The 17,385-nt window shown below is 33.4% G+C and overlaps 1 protein-coding gene across 1 annotated transcript; it reads left to right on the top strand.

The window, feature by feature from the left end:
* The first annotated feature begins 1,725 nt into the window (after positions 1 to 1,725).
* Positions 1,726 to 4,616, top strand: LOC142862596 (uncharacterized). The gene is made up of 3 exons (XM_075995596.1): positions 1,726 to 1,753; positions 3,136 to 4,483; positions 4,568 to 4,616. The coding sequence occupies exons 1-3, from the start codon at positions 1,726 to 1,728 to the stop codon at positions 4,614 to 4,616; spliced, it is 1,425 nt and encodes a 474-aa protein (XP_075851711.1).
* Positions 4,617 to 17,385: the final 12,769 nt, after the last annotated feature.

The raw sequence follows: 17,385 nt of genomic DNA, 5'->3' as shown, positions 1-17,385 counted from the left end.
AATATATGAGAGGTGCCATATCACCATTGTTTCTTAAAGCTTAATAGTATCCCATGGTATACATATAGCAAATTTTATTAATCCATGCATGAATTGATGGGCACTTGGGTTGTTTCCATAGCTTCACAATTGTGAATTGTGCTGCTATAAACATTCGAGTGCAGGTGTCTTTTTCATAAAGTGACTTTTGATCTTATGGGTAGATGCCCAGTAGTGGAATTGCTGGATCAAATGGTAGATCTACGTGTATCGCTTTGAAGTATCTCTATATTGCTTTCCACAGAAGCTGAACCAGTTTGCAGTCCCACTAGCAGTGTAGAAGTGTTCCTATCTCTCCACATCTATGCCAATATTTATTGTTTGGGGACTTTTTATTGGAAGGTCATTCTTACTAGAGATAAATGATATCTTATTGCAGGATGCTCAACATCTCTGATCATCAGGGAAATGCAAATCATTTTATTCTTAATGTATTTTTAATTTTTGATCTGTTCTATGTCTATGTTGTATAATATTAGAATCCAAGGTTCAGAATAACATGGCAACATTTCAATTTCTCTACATTCTCAACATATTTATGTATGTATGTATGTATGTGTATATACGTTTACTTATTTAAAAGTTCTCAATGTAATCCAAACGTTCCCAAACAGCAAATGTTGGTGTGGATGCAGAGAGAGAGGAACACTCCTACACTGCTGGTGGGACTGCAAACTAGTTCAACCTCTGTGGAATGCAACATGAATGAATTTTATATCCATGCTTTTAAAGAAAATTTGAAGATTTTGGTCCATAAAATAAAATCATTAGATGTCTCATGTTATCTTGGACCTTTCCCTTTGTTGGGATTTCACACTAGATTAGTGGTTACTCTAGAAATCAGGGTATAAAATTGTTGTCTGCACCTTGGAATAGAATTTGCACCTCTTATTTATTTGGTGCTAATGGGAATTGGTGCTCTAGTCATAAATTAGATCAATTTTTATCATTCTACAGGGTCTGTGAGAAAGCAATATGTTGCAAAGGAAGTTTCTAGAACCTTCTCTAATATTCTCTCTACTAAGGATAGTACTGCATTAGTAATTGGAAAGTCTTCAGCAAGTGTCATGTGAAATTTCTCTAATGAAACAGGTCTTGCCGAGTCAAAGCCAGAGCTGATCACGTGCCTGGAGCAAAGAATAGAGCCCTGGATTATGAAGAAAGAGGAAACAACAGCTAAATATCCAGGTAGGTGAGATTCAGTGAAGTAGATTAACAAATGTTAGAGAGCCAAAACTCAAGGAGGAAGGCAGATATTAAAAAGTGGGTTGGAATATTCTGCTCTTTTGGAAATGATTTTTAGAAGCCTGTGTATGTTTCTCTTTATCTCACAGAAGGACATCTTCTGTCCCACGCTCTTAAACTCTCTAAGAACTCTACCCATGCAGTGATCTTCCTTAGAATTCAGTGAGAGCCAAACTTGTCATGGCTTATAAGGGAATACATTATCTGTCAGCATTTCTATTGCTTAGGAGTTATGGGATTATCTGCATATTTTAAAGACCATGACATTAAACCATCTTTGACAGTATTTCGGTTTTCTGTCCTTTCTGGAGTACAGTGGCTGATCATAGCTCACTGCAACCTCAAACCTATGGGCTCCAGAGATCCTATAACCTCTGTCTTCCAAATAACTAGATCTATGGGCATGAGCTACCATTTTGTTTTTATTATTTTCTTATAAAAATGGAGTCTCCTCGTGTTGATAGGGCTGGTATCAAGATCCTGGCTTCCTTCTTGCTTGGTCTCCCAAAGTGCTGGGATTATCAGGGTGATCCTCCATGCCCAGGTCCATGTTTTAAGTTCCCTTTGATGCCTCATTTCTGAAATGTGTAAAGGGGAATAGTGAAGATGTTGGGATTTGTTTCTGGAATGCAAGAAACACTAGGGAAATATATTTATATTTTCTGCATCATGATTTCCAATTCTATGTTTTCAGAGGCAATCCTACAGAAAGTCAGATTCACTAATTTTGTACAAATGCATATCCTCTTCCTAAATGTAAAAATATCTAATGTTATTTGACTTAAAATAATCTTTTTCTAGTATAAAATGAGAGTAAACTTTCAGCTTTATTATACCCAAATACCCAAACTATAATATAGTTTATTTTCTCTGTTCACCTTATATAATTCTTAAATACACTGTCTCATTCAGTGCTTCAAATAACTGAATATATTTATACTCCCAATTGATATATGATACTTTGATAACTTATGTTCCATAATTTCCTCCTATCTAGTAGCATCAGAAATGTGTCACTCATATGTGTGTGTGTGCATATATTTCTGTGTGTGGGGTGTTTAATGGGTGGAAGTCTCCACAAATAATATTTGTATAACTGCATAAATTTATTATACACACTGTAGTGATCTGATGTGTGTATGAATGGTAAAACAATAAAATTAAGGTAATAAACATATCCATCATCTCACATATTTATCATTTAATTATAGTGAGAACATTTATTAATAGTGAGTTCTATGGTCTTAAAAATTTTAAGCGTATAAAACATTATTAATAACTCTAATCATGTTGCCATACAATAGATCTCCAAGATCTATTCATCTTATAACTAAAAGATTTTACCCTTAAAATCTCCTCATTTTTCCTTACTCTACACCCTGGAAACCACTGTTGTACTCTTTACTTTTGTAAATTCAACTTTAGAAAAATTATCCATAGCAGTTTTTATCTTTCTGGGAATGGCTGATTTTACTTAGCATAATGTCCATCCATGTTGTTGAAATGGCAGGATATTTATCATTTTCATGGCTTAGTAATATTATATGGTAGGTGTTTGTACAGTCATTTTTTATTCTATTCATCAAAGGAGGCATTTAGTTTGTTTCCATTTTCTTGGCTAATGTGCATAATGCTGCAATATATATGGGGGTGCAGAATCTTCTTCAGATACTTATTTTACATGAGTATACTCATAGGTAGAATTGGTGAATGATGAGGCAGTTGTATTATTTATATTTTTAAACAAATCTGTATGATGACACTATCCATTTATAATCAATAGCAGTCACAGGGATGGATTTCCTGCACACTCTTGTCCTCACTTATTATGTCTCTTGTTTTGGACATTAGCCATTTTAAAAGTCTACAAATATGAAGAATGTGGCAAAGCCTTTACCCAGTGCACACACCATACTCGACATAAAAGAATCCATTCTGGAGAGAAATCCTACAAATGTGAAGAATGTGGCAAAGCCTTTAACCAGTGCACATACCTTACTCCAAATAAAAGAATCCATACTGGAGAAAAACCCTACAAATGTGAAGAATGTGGCAAAACCTTTACACGGTGCACACAACTTACTCGACATAAAAGAATCCATAATGGAGAGAAACCCTACAAATGTGAAGAATGTGGCAAAGCCTTTTCCCAGTCTTCAATACTTACTCAACATAAAAGAATACATACTGGGGAGAAACCCTACAAATGTGAAGAATGTGGCAAAACCTTTACATGGTGCACACACCTTACTCGACATAAAAGAATCCATAATGGAGAGAAACCCTACAAATGTGAAGAATGTGGCAAAGCCTTTTCCCAGTCCTCAATCCTTATTCAACATAAAAGAATACATACTGGAGAAAAACCCTACAAATGTGAAGAATGTGGCAAAGCCTTTTCTCAGTCCTCAATCCTTATTCAACATAAAAGAATACATACTGGAGAAAAACCCTACAAATGTGAAGAATGTGGCAAAACCTTTACACGGGTCACACATCTTACTCAACATAAAAGAATACATACTGGAGAAAAACCCTACAAATGTGAAGAATGTGGCAAAACCTTTACACGGTGCACACACCTTACTCAACATAAAAGAATCCATACTGGAGAGAAACCCTACAAATGTGAAGAATGTGGCAAAGCCTTTTCCCAGTCCTCAATCCTTATTCAACATAAAAGAATACATACTGGAGAAAAACCCCACAAATGTGAAGAATGTGGCAAAACCTTTACACGGTGCACACACCTTACTCGACATAAAGGAATCCATAATGGAGAGAAACCCTACAAATGGGAAGAATGTGGTAAAGCCTTCACCCAGTGTACAAAACTTACTCTACATAAAAGAATTCATATGGGAGAGAAACGATACAAATGCGAGGAATGTGGCAAAGCCTTTACTCAGTGCACACACCTTACTATACATAAAAGAATCCATACTGGAGAGCAATCCTACAAATGTGAAGAATGTGGCAAAGCCTTTACCAGGTACACAAACCTTACTCAACATAAAAGAATTCATACAGGAGAGAAACCCTACAAATGTGAGGAATGTGTCAAAGCCTTTACCCAGTGCACAAGCCTTACTCGACATAAAAGGATTCATACTGGAGAGAAACCCTACAAATGTGAAGAATGTGGCAAAGCCTTTACTTGGTGCACACACCTTACTCAACATAAAAGAATTCATACTGGAGAGAAACCCTAGAAAGGAATAGAATCTGGCACAGCCTTTATCCAGCTAAAAGGCCTCACTCTACATAAATGAATCCATAGAGCAGAGAAACCATACAAATGTGAGAAATGTGGCAAAGCATTTTCCCAATGACACACCTTAATCTACATAAAAGAATTCCTATCACTGAAAAATTTTACGAATGTGAGATTTGTGGCAAAGTCTTCAATATTTGTTCACATCTTATTCAACATCAAAGAAATCATACTAGATAAAAGTTAGATAAATGTAATGCGTATGTAAGTGCTTTTCCAATGTATTAGCCTTAAAATGCACAACAGTACTGAAACTTAAAGAAAAATATAATGATGTAGACTGCTGACAATACCTTTAGTTACAACAGATCTTACCGGATATGGGAGAACTTACACTGAAAGAAATGCTCCAATATATTCTCAAATATTGCTCAACATCAGAATAATATTAAAGAATAGAAACTTTACAAATATAATGAATGTGAAAAAATATTTATGCAAAAGATATACCTTAGAGAACACAAAAACAGTTGATACTTGAAACTACTTTAATAAATTTCAGAATGCAATTAATCAAGAATCAAATATAAACATATATCCGATGACTCGCAGTGCAATACACTAATGCACTAACACATTCACACATTTCTTTAAACCAGGTTGTTCATTATAAAGAACTACCCAGTTAAAATAGTTAGTTGATTTATTTGTATGTTAGCTTTAAAATGAGAGAGATTTTCTGAGAGTTATAATTACATGTAAAATATACTTTCTTGTCAGTGTGGGGTGAAATTGTAATAAAGTGAAATTTTGTTTTGCTATTTGTGACAAGCAAATACTGATATTATTCAACTTTAAATACAATTGATAGTATGCTTTCATTCTTAGCGTGCATGTGAATGTGTGTGGTTAATGATAGCTACATCACATTTATTAGAGGTCTTTCTCTATTAAGTAGGTATTATTCATGTACTTTTCTATGGAAAATTAAAAACACTGAAATGTAAGATTTACTAAATTGAGAGGTACTATGGAGTTTTCTTATAACAAACAGTATTTTAAGTGATGTATGATGTAGGTATACAGACTAATATTCTCAGTATAATCAGAATGAAAAAATTACAATATGAAAAATAACTTGTTTTAATATTGCACATTACGATAATAAAATAGAATGAAATTTGGAATGTTTTTAGATTGCATGTGAACTTAATTTGTATCATTAAATTAAAAATATTTTTAATATGTCAAACATGTTGTAGATAGAATGAAGTGTTATTTTGCACCAACATTAATCTATCCCGTGTTACTCAATGTTGGAGGTAATGGATTATAAAAATGTATTGTTGGGTTACATAACAAAGACATCATTTGTGATCCTTTTTATTAGTTGCTCTACTTTGAAGAATATTGTTCCCAAAGCTTTTTTTTTTTATCATATTTATACTTATATTGTTGCTGTAATGCTTATAATAAAGATTTTGCACTTAATGAAAAGCCATACATTCCTGAACATGGAATGACTAGTTGTTACATTTTATCCTACATTTTTCTTTCAACATGCAACTTGCTTGGCCAGTAAAACAGAAATAAGCATATTTTTTTAAATTTATATTGAATCAAGTATACAAATACATCATGATTAAGTTGACCTATAGTTGCAGTATATTTACAGAGTAATTAATTATGTTTGTGTGAATGTGGATATATACTTATTTTGAACAGAAAAGAAGAAATATTAGACCAAATGGGTAATTTCAGAAGTGTTGAGAATTTACTAGCAAACTAGAAACTTCAAAGATTCTGAAAGGAAATATTTTGTTCCCTTTATATTGAATTAATTGTTTAAAACCCTTAAGCCTCTGAATGGGAACCTGCCCATGCCAATCCCCTGTTCTTACATGCTTATTACTCATGCTAGGCCTACTATGTTTTTTTATTATTTCAAAGTTCATTAAGTATTGATTATGTGATGTGATCTGCAATTACAGCAAAGATTGTTATGAAACTTACTGGTGCTCATAAAATTACCTGAAGGTATGAATAATTCCACAGTGTAGTAATATCATTTTACTTAGTACATTCTACCTTTTCATTCTAATTTGGGAAGCATATTGAAAGCACTTGTTGGTTACTGTTTCTTTTACTTTTGGTCATCGAACTAATTGATTTATTGACTTTATCAGGCTACTTTGTTCAGGTAAACACTAAGAAGGATTTATAAATTATGGAGTTGATTTTATATTTAAATAGGAGAAAAAAGTACAGGACAGTGTTAGATATGTAATAGATGCTTCATAATTAGCAGTCAATATGTCTGTGGGAGTGAGCTTGTGGCTCCAGAGAAGAGATTGAAAAAGTCATTGATTTTGCATGTGGAGCGAGGGGACAAACAGAACAACCAACTCTTGGAATTTATAAGTGGAAATTCTGCTTCTTTCATTTCATAATTATCTCCAGTTTTTTTCCATTTTTTATCTTCATTCACTTCTGCAACTGTATCTAAGCCATTCTTGTTTTGGCCTCTGCTTGTGCTACAATATTATCACCATTGTGCTCACCCCCAGCCAGTTCACACAGTACCTTAAAAGTTCTGATGAGCAGTGTAGAATATTTTTAATTTCATGAAAAAAAATTTAACTAGAGAGCTTGAGACCATTTACAGGCAATACATACAGCATTCTGATTATTTAATTAAGATTAGAGAGTTTCAGTTTCCTAAGGTTAAAGTTAGAGCCTTAAAGTCCAAAGAAAGATGAACAATTCTGAAGGCCAGAGGATTAAATCAGGAACTCAGCATTGTTTGCTTTGTAAAAGCAAACTGTTACTAGATCCTAACATATAACGCCATAAATATGAAAATAATTACAAGAAGTGAAGCATTACAAAGTGTATGATGCATATCTTAAGTACTATATAAAGAAATATGAGAATTTGGCAATCTCTTAATGGGGATTTTAGGTAAATAGGATTGAATTTAATTTTCTATGAATTACTTATAGTACAACATATGCATCCATCTAGAATCCACTTATGAGTGTGTATTTTCAGGGTTAGAACATAATGGAATGATTTATCTGGATTGAAAATATTTGCAATAATCTTTATGTGATATTTAAATCTTAGATAATTTATTTTACATAACTTCAGCTTCCTTTATTTTAGTAGGTGCAGGGTACAGTACACAGTTCTCATTTTTAGTCATCTACCTTTGGCCAGCAATTCAGTCATTCTTTCTAAGGGAATTTCAGGATCATGGCTACTTTTTGATTGAAAATTTCATTAGTGATTTTGGATGAAATCTTGTTATATGTGCTCACAGTGGCCAGAGGGGAGACAGTGAGCACCACATACCTCTTCAGTCCTCTTCCATAACATAATCTTCAGCACCAGGAAGTCCAGGTGTCTTTAGCTTCAAATAAAAGCATTAAAACCCCTTTCATGTTCTATGCTGAATTATGAATCTGTTGGTAAATAACAGAGTTCCCTTGCTTAGGACAGACAAATGGAATGGCAAAAGCAGCACTCTCACTCTGTTGCCTGGGCTAGAGTGCCATGGCATCAGCCTAGCTACAGTAACTTCAAACTCTTGTACTCAAGCAATCCTTCTGCCTCAGCCCCCCTAGTAGCTGCGACTACAGGCATATGCCACAATGTCCTGATGATTTTTCTATATATTTTTATTTGGCTGATAAATTTATCTGTAGATTTAGTAGAGACATGGTCTAGTTCTTGCTCAGGCTTTTTTCAAACTCCTGACCTTGAGTGATCCTCCTGCCTTGGCCTCCAAGAGTGCTAGGATTACAGGTGTGAGCCACTGTGCCTGGACAGCACAGACTCTCTTCACACCAAGAGCTCACTTAAAGAATTGGCTCAAATAGAAAGGTTAATTCCTTAGGATTGGAAATCTCCTGTGCAAATAGTTATATCTCCACCTAATTTTTTACAGTTCACCACTTGATGCAGGACTCACATGTGTCAGAACCCCTAGCTAAATGAGTCTACAGACCCACCAGTAAAAATGTCTGGCACAGATTATGGGTCCACACCTCTCATCTCTCACAAATATCAACTCACAATGGATGAAAGACTTTATCCTATGGCATAGAAGAAAATGTTGAAAGTACTCTTACATACTTCAGCCTAGACAAAAAATTTAGGAAGATTACCCCAAAATCAATCACACCAACAACAAAAATAAATAAATCAGGCCTCATCATACTAAAAAGTTTCCACACAGGCATTGAAAGTATAACTAGAGCAAACAAACAACCTAGAGAATGGGAGAAAATATTTGCATGCTATATATTCAATATATTTCTAATAGCTAGAATTTATACATAACTCCAGGAACTCAGTAAGATAAAATCAAACAACCTGATTAAAAGTGTGCCAATATATGAACAGAAAGTTTTAAAAAGGACATGTACTATGGCCAAAAAGCATATGAAAAAAGTGTGTACATCTCTATTCATCAAGGAAATGCAAATGAAAACCAAACTGAGATATCCCTTAACTCCAGTGAAAATGGCTTTTATCAATAAGCCCCAAATAAGTGTAGGTGTGGATGTAGAGAGGTAGGAACACTTATATATTACTAGTGGGACTGCAAACTGGTACAATCTCTCTGGAAAGTTATATGGAGACACAGGAAAGTACTAAATTTAGAACATCCATTTGATCCAGAAATCCCATTATTTGGTATCTAACCAATGTAAAAACGTCATCCTATAATAAATACATCTGCACTTGAATGTTTATAACATCAAAATTTACAATTGCAAAGAGGTAGAAACATCCTTGGTACTTATAAATACATTAATATAAATATATCTATAAATAAATATAAAATGTCATATATGTATACCATGGAGTACTACTGAGCCTCAAATTCAGTGGCTAAATGACACCCTTTTATATTATCCTTGATTGTGCTGGAGGCCTTTCTTTAAAGTAAACTATCACAAGAATGGAAAAACAAGCACCACAAATAGTCACTATCAAATTGTTACCAATTGATTAACACATATGTGAACAAATGGAAGTAAAATTCAGTGGGTATTGGGCTGTTGGAAGGGGGAGAAGGTGTTGGGAAAATCCACTCCTAATGAGTGTGGTGCACACGATCTGTGGAAGGGCACAGTTGTAGCTCTGATCAGTCAGCGCAAAAGCAATATACATATTCTAAATGATTTACTCCCATAATATTTTGAAATTACAAAAACAATTTTGTAATATGTAATAAAGTTTTGAAAAGTTCATCTCTGTATCTCTTTAAGATATTCTTTTTATCTTAATTATTGTAAAATCACAAAAATGAAAGCTTAATTACTTTTAGTTGTTAACATCAGTCATGTGAGCTATATTTACATCATCATGTACTATATTGTCTGGAATGTATGTACTAAGTAAATGTGAATTTCAGTACACATGAGAAAACTACCTGTTTTGCCCATTGCCTAACTGCTGACAAAATGCATTATGTTTTCTGTTCCTAGGAGTGTAACAGCTTAGAAATATCCTACGGATACAATCAAAATACATCTGTCTTATTGTGACTGAGGTTTCATTAAGCATATTGTCATCGGGGTTTATCTATATTGTGGATGTTATTAGAGAATCTATTTTTTCTTAAGCTGAGAAATAATCCATTATTTCTACATTTCAAATAGTATTTATCTGTTCATTTGGCAAAGGCAGTTTGGGTTGCTCTCATCCACTGACTTTTGTGAATTATGGTGAAATAAATATGCATATGAATAGAACTCTTTATTTTACAATATATGCAAGAGCTTATTTGTGTTTCTTTCTCATTCATTGGTCCAGGTGTCTCTGCCATTAGATAACTTCTTTGACTACTGTATCATTTTTTTTATTTTTCTATTTTTATTTCAGCATATCATGGGGGTAGAAATGTTTAGGTTATGTGTGTTGCCTTCACCCCCGGAGTCAGAGTTTTAAGCATGTCCATGCCCTGATGGTGCACATCGCACTCCTTATGTTTGTATATACACATCCCCTCCTTCCCCTCCCACCTGCCCGACACCCGATAAGTGTTATTCCTATATGTCCACTTAGGTGTTGATCAGTGAAACCAATTTTCTGGTGAGTAATGTGGTGCTTGATTTTCTATTCTTGGAATATTTCACTTAGGATAATGGGGTTCAGCTCTATCCAGGAAATTACAAGAGGTGCATATCAGTGTTGTTTCTTATAGCTGAGTAGTATTCCAAAGTATACATTTTTAATGTTTTAAAATAGGTAAGTGTGGTACCTATAGCATTGCTTCTCTTTTTGATGATTGTTCACATCTTTGTGGTCTCTTGAGATTTCATATTATTTTGGGGTTTGCTATTTCTATTTTTGAAAAAATGAAATTGAGAATTTGAAAGGAATTGTATTTAATGTGTAGATCACTTTGGACATTTTCACAACATTAGGTCTTCTTCCCTTGAACAAGAACATGTTCAAGAGTGTGTTGTTTATTTTCCTATACTTTTGAATTTCTCTGTGTTTTTTGTGTCACTTATCTACAGTCTCATTCCATTCTGGTGAGAAATTAAAATGTGTAAAATTTCAATTTTTGAAAATTGATTAAGACATGTTTTCTGTCTGAACAGGTAGATTTGTAGGAAGAATTTTTATGAGCTATCAAGAATATTGTATATTCTATTATAGTCTATGTATGTGTGAGGACTTATTGTTCTCTAGTGATTTCAACTCTCTTGTTTTCTTATTAGTAATTTGACTGACCTTATTAGTATTGAAAGTGGAATACCATGCTATCCTATTATTTTTATGTTCATTTCTTGCTTCAATGGTGTCAACCCTTTTATATATTTGAGAACCTTTATGTGAGACATAGATAGATATCAGAGATATCAATTATATTTATAGGGTTATCAGTGAATGACCTCCTTTTATATTAAATGTCCTTGTTTGTCTCTTGTGGCACTTTAGACTTAAAGTATATTTTATAAACTATAACATTTTGCACTTCAAAAGTAATGTGCCTAATATAATTTTGAACTCCACTGCTCTTGTATGCTGAACATTTTCGTGGTATGTCTTGTTATTTCCTGTCACTTTTTGTCTATTGCTTTCACCAGGTATGAAGTCAAATCTCTTTAGAGAGAATAGAGTTGGATTTTTTAATTTTTTTATTTAAATGTATCTTCTGAGTAGAAATACTAGTACATAAATATTTGCATAATTTTCTAAAAAGGATGGATTCAAAATTGCACTAATATTGTTTATATAACTTTTGTCACTATTTATCTTTATTTCTACTCCTTTTTCCTCATTCCACCTCACTGATTTTATTGATATATTTTGTTTCTGTGGCCATCTTTGTTTGTGTACCTCTTTAAACATTTTCCTGCTGTTTCCTGTGAGAATTACCTAAAATCTTTTGAAGCTGCAACTTATGTTAAACTGATAACTACTTAACTTCAATTATACATAAAAACTCAAAATATTTATATCTGCCCTCAACTTCATGATATAGATGTCAGTAATTATGTCTCTTTACATTATGTCAATTAACATGTGTGAATGATCATATTTATTTTGTCTTTCAAATTTGATAGCATAATTAAATGTTTTTGCACCATCAATATAATACTGCAGAATTTTATTTTTGATATGTGCATATCTTTCCCAGAATGTTATGTAGTTGTCTTGGAAGATAGAAACCAGATATTCAAAGGCCATCGAAAACCAGATGTATGGACACATGTTCCATTGGTTTGAATCTCTTTTGAAAGGGAATCCAGAAAATGGAATTTTACTGCTAAAGTGAGAACTATGTATAAGTGGGGAGGAAGAGTTTTGCTGGGTAAATGTAACAAATGTTCCTTCCCCTTCCATATGGTTCTTGGTGTCATACTCATCTGGGGTGCCTTGAAATATTACCACTTATGATTTCTCAATGAATCATGTTTGCAAATATATTTTGAATGTCATACATCTATGATGGAAGTAAGACTATGGTAGTCTATTGCACTTTGTTGCTAATGTGCTCAGTATAGTTTTGTATATTCAAATTATGAAGTATATTTACCTAAGTATAATTAGTGAGATACTTTGTTATTTTCATTTCTTTCAGAACTTTCTTCCCATTGCACTGAAGACCCAATGCCAGAGCAGGGCATAAAACATTCATTCCAGAAATCAATAATAAGACTATACAGAAGCTCTGACCAGGAATATGTACTTTTAAGAAAAGACTGGGAGTGTGTTGATGAGTGTAAGAGGCAGAAAGTAGGTTATGATGGTCTTATCCAATGTTTGTCCGGTAACAATAGGAAAATCTTGAAAGGTTATAAATGTATAAAAATGTTTAGCAAGTCCTCAAATCTAAATAAACCTAAGATAAGAAATACTGGAGAGAAAAGTTTCAAACATAATGAATGTAGCAAACCTTTTATGCACAGCTCAAAAGTTCTTGGGCATTGGAAATTTCACACTATAGACAAACCCTGCAAGTGTGAATAATGTGGAAAACCCTTTAACTGCTACACAAATCTCACTATACATAGGAGAATTCACACAGGAGAGAAACCCTACAAATGTGAAGAATGTAGCAAAGCTTTTACCCATTGCTCAATCCTTACTCAACATAAAAGAATTCATAATGGAGAGAAAACATACAAATGTGAAGAATGTGGCAAAGCCTTTACCCAGAGCACACACCTTACTGAACACAGAAGAATTCATAGTGGAGAGAAACCCTACAAATGTGAAGAATGTGGCAAAGCCTTTATCAAGATTGGAGACCTCAATCGACATAAACGAATCCATACAGGAGAGAAACCCTACAAATGTGAGGAATGTGGCAAAGCCTTTACCTGGTGCTCAACCCTTACTCTACATAAAAGAATTCATAGTGGAGAGAAACCCCACAAATGTGAAGAATGTGGCAAAGCCTTTATCAAGATTGGAGTCCTCAATCGACATAAACGAATTCATACAGGAGAGAAACCCTACAAATGTGAGGAATGTAGCAAAGCTTTTACCCATTGCTCAATCCTTACACAACATAAAAGAATTCATAATGGAGAGAAAACATACAAATGTGAAGAATGTGGCAAAGCCTTTACCCAGAGCACACACCTTACTGAACACAGAAGAATTCATAGTGGAGAGAAACCCTACAAATGTGAAGAATGTGGCAAAGCCTTTATCAAGATTGGAGACCTCAATCGACATAAACGAATCCATACAGGAGAGAAACCCTACAAATGTGAGGAATGTAGCAAAGCCTTTACCTGGTGCTCAACCCTTACTCTACATAAAAGAATTCATAGTGGAGAGAAACCCCACAAATGTGAAGAATGTGGCAAAGCCTTTATCAAGATTGGAGACCTCAATCGACATAAACGAATTCATACAGGAGAGAAACCCTACAAATGTGAGGAATGTAGCAACGCTTTTACCCATTGCTCAATCCTTACTCAACATAAAAGAATTCATAATGGAGAGAAAACATACAAATGTGAAGAATGTGGCAAACCCTTTACCCAGAGCACACACCTTACTGAACACAGAAGAATTCATAGTGGAGAGAAACCCTACAAATGTGAAGAATGTGGCAAAGCCTTTATCAAGATTGGAGACCTCAATCGACATAAACGAATTCATACAGGAGAGAAACCCTACAAATGTGAGGAATGTAGCAAAGCCTTTAGCCAGTGCTCAACCCTTACACTACATAAAAGAATTCATAGTGGAGAGAAACCCTACAAATGTGAAGAATGTGGCAAAGCCTTTAACAAGATTGGACATGTCCATCGACATAAACGAATCCATACAGGAGAGAAACCCTACAAATGTGAGGAATGTAGCAAAGCCTTTACCTGGTGCTCAACCCTTACTGTACATAAAAGAATTCATAGTGGAGAGAAACCCCACAAATGTGAAGAATGTGGCAAAGCCTTTACCCAGAGCACACGACTTACTCAACATAAAAGGATTCATAGTGGAGAGAAACCATTCGAATGTGAAGAATGTGGCAAAGCCTTTATCAAGATTGGAGACCTCAATCGACATAAACGAATTCATAGTGGAGAGAAACCCTACAAATGTGAGGAATGTGGCAAAGCCTTTACCCGGTGCACAGCACTTACACAACATAAAAGAATTCATAGTGAAGAGAACCCCTACAAATGTGAAGAATGTGGCAAAGCCTTTAACAAGATTGGACATGTCCATCGACATAAACGAATTGATACAGGAGAGAAACCCTACAAAGGTGAGGAATGTGGCAAAGCCTTTACCCGGTGCTCAACACTTAGTCTTTATAAAAGAAATCATAATGGAGAGAAACCATACAAATTTGAGGATTGTGGCAAAGCTTTTATCCAGTGCTCACACCTTAATCTATATGAAAGAGTTCATAACAGAAAAAAATTATATAAATGTGAAAATTGTGACAAAGTCTTTAATAACTGCTCCAATCTTACTCATCATCAAAGAAATCATAAAGTGAGATAAATGCAATGACTTTAGAAGTACTTTCCCAAAATATTAGCTTTAAAATACACAACAGTACTTATATAAACAATAATAATGTAGAGTGCCAACAATATCTTGAGTTATGACAGATTTTACTGGACATGGGAGAACTTTCACTGAAAGTAATTCTCCAATATTTTCTGAAACATTGATCAACATCACAAAAATTTTCATAGATAGAAACCTTACAAATATAATGAATGTGAACAAATATTTATGAAAAAGGTATACCTTAGAGAACAGCAAAGAACTGATACTTAAAACTCCTTTACAGATATAATAAATTTCAGAACACATATAATCAATATTAAGTCTAAACAGATATCAGAGGACTCACAGGAAAATGTGCTGAGGCACTAACACATTTAAACATTTCTTTAAACCACGTTGTTGAGTATAGAGAATAACTCTGTTAAAATAGTTAGATAAAGTATTTTTATATCAGTTTTAAAAACGAGAGATTTTTTGAAAATTATAATGATGTGTAAAACATACTTTCTCATCAGGGTGGGATGCAAATGCAATAAATTATAATTTTTTTTGCAACCTGTGACAAGGAAATACTGATGTTATTCAACTTTAAAAACAGTAGATGCTATGCTTCATTTTTAGTGTGTATGTGAATGTCTATGGTTAACGATAGCTGCGTAACAGTTATTAGAAGTCTTTGTGTATTAAGTACATATCATTCATATACTTTTCCATAGAAAACTAAAATCACTGAAATGTAAGATGTATGAAATGGAGAGGTGCTGTGTGGTAGACTTCTAACAAACAGTATTTCACGTGACATATGATGTAGGTATACAGACTAATATCCTTCTCATTAAAATAAAAATAAAACAATGACAATATTACAAATAATTTGTTTTACTAATTGTGCATTCGAATAATGAAACAGTGAATTTTTAAATATTTTTAGATTACATGTAAACCTAATTTGTTTTATTAAATTAAGAAAGGTTTTTGTTGTGTCAAATGTGTTGTAGATTGAATGAACTGTTAGTTTGTTACCAACATCAGCCTATTCCATGTTACTCAAAGTTGGAGGCAATGGATTGTAAAAATGTACTATTGGGTTACACAGTAAAATTAAATCATTTGTGATCTTTTTTCCAGTGGCTCCAAATTTCTAATTCTTTGAAGAATAATGTTCCCACAAGTTTTATTTTTTATTATTTTTATAATTCATTGTCACTGTAATGCTTATAATAAAGTTTGTCCACGTAATGAAAAGCCATATATTTCTGAACGCTGAATGAGTACTTGTTACATTTTATGCTATGTTTTTCTTTCAACGTGCCACCCGTCTGGCCAGTTAAACAGAAATAAACACACTTTTTTATTTATACTGAATCAAATATACAAAAACATCACATATAAGATGAACTTTGGTTGCAGTAGATTTATAGAGTAAGTAATTATGTTTGTGTGAAGATGGATGTATATTTATTTTGAAAAGAAAAGTAGAAATATTGAAAAAAATAGTTAATTTCATAATTGTTCAGAATATACTAGCAAACTAGAAACTCCACAGATTCTGAGAGCAATATTTTTTGCTTTATGTTGAATGAATTTGTTTAAAATTCTAAAGTCTCTAATTCAGAACCTGCCCATGCCTATCTTCTGTTCTTACACAGTTATTACTCATGCTAGGCTTAATATATTATTTTATTAATTGAAAGTTTGTATTTATTGTATATATGACCTACTCTGCAATTATAAGAATGATTTTTATAAAATTTAATTGTGGCTCCAGGGAAGAGATTGAAATGTCCAGGGTGAAAAATGTCACTGATTTTCATGTGGAGTGATGAGACCTGCAGAACAAACAACTCTCAGAATTTATCAGTGGGAATTCAGCTTCTTTCATTTCTTAATTATTTCCAGTGGTTTTTTTTTTTGTTTGTTTGTTTGTTTTGGTCTCTTTTTATCTTTATTCCCTTCTACAAATGTATCTATGCCATTCTTTTTTCTGCCTGCACTTGGGCTACAATATTCTCACTGTTGTACTCACCTGCTGAGAGTTCACATAATACTTTAAAGGTTCTGATGAGAATTGTAGAATTAATTTAATTTGGTGAAAAACATTTAACTATAGAATTTGAGGGAATTTATTGGCTATACATGCAGTATTCTGATTACTTAATTAAGATTAGAGAGATTCAGAATCCTAAGCTTAAAGTAAGAGCCTTAAGAACAAAGACAGATATACAATTCTGAATGCCAGAGGATTAAATCAAGAACTCAGTATTGTTTGCTTTGTAAAAGCAAACTGTTATTAGATCCTAACATATAATGCCATAAATATGAAAATAATTCCAATAAGTAAAGCATAAATAAGTGTGTGATGCATACAGTAAGTACTATAT

This window comes from Microcebus murinus, chromosome 20 (genome assembly GCF_040939455.1).
Source record: "Microcebus murinus isolate Inina chromosome 20, M.murinus_Inina_mat1.0, whole genome shotgun sequence".
NCBI lineage: Eukaryota > Metazoa > Chordata > Mammalia > Primates > Cheirogaleidae > Microcebus > Microcebus murinus.
Note: the sequence above shows the minus strand (reverse complement) of the source record. Positions and strands in the feature narration are given on the sequence as shown.

Excerpts from the sequence above, each read along its gene's own strand:
- LOC142862596 (XM_075995596.1), top strand. The coding sequence starts at position 1,726 with ATGGAGTCTCCTCGTGTTGATAGGGCTG. Across the intron at positions 1,754-3,135 it reads TCCTCGTGTTGATAGGGCTG|CCATTTTAAAAGTCTACAAA; the intron begins GTATCAAGATCC and ends TTTGGACATTAG. Across the intron at positions 4,484-4,567 it reads CATAAAAGAATTCATACTGG|AGAGAAACCATACAAATGTG; the intron begins AGAGAAACCCTA and ends AATCCATAGAGC.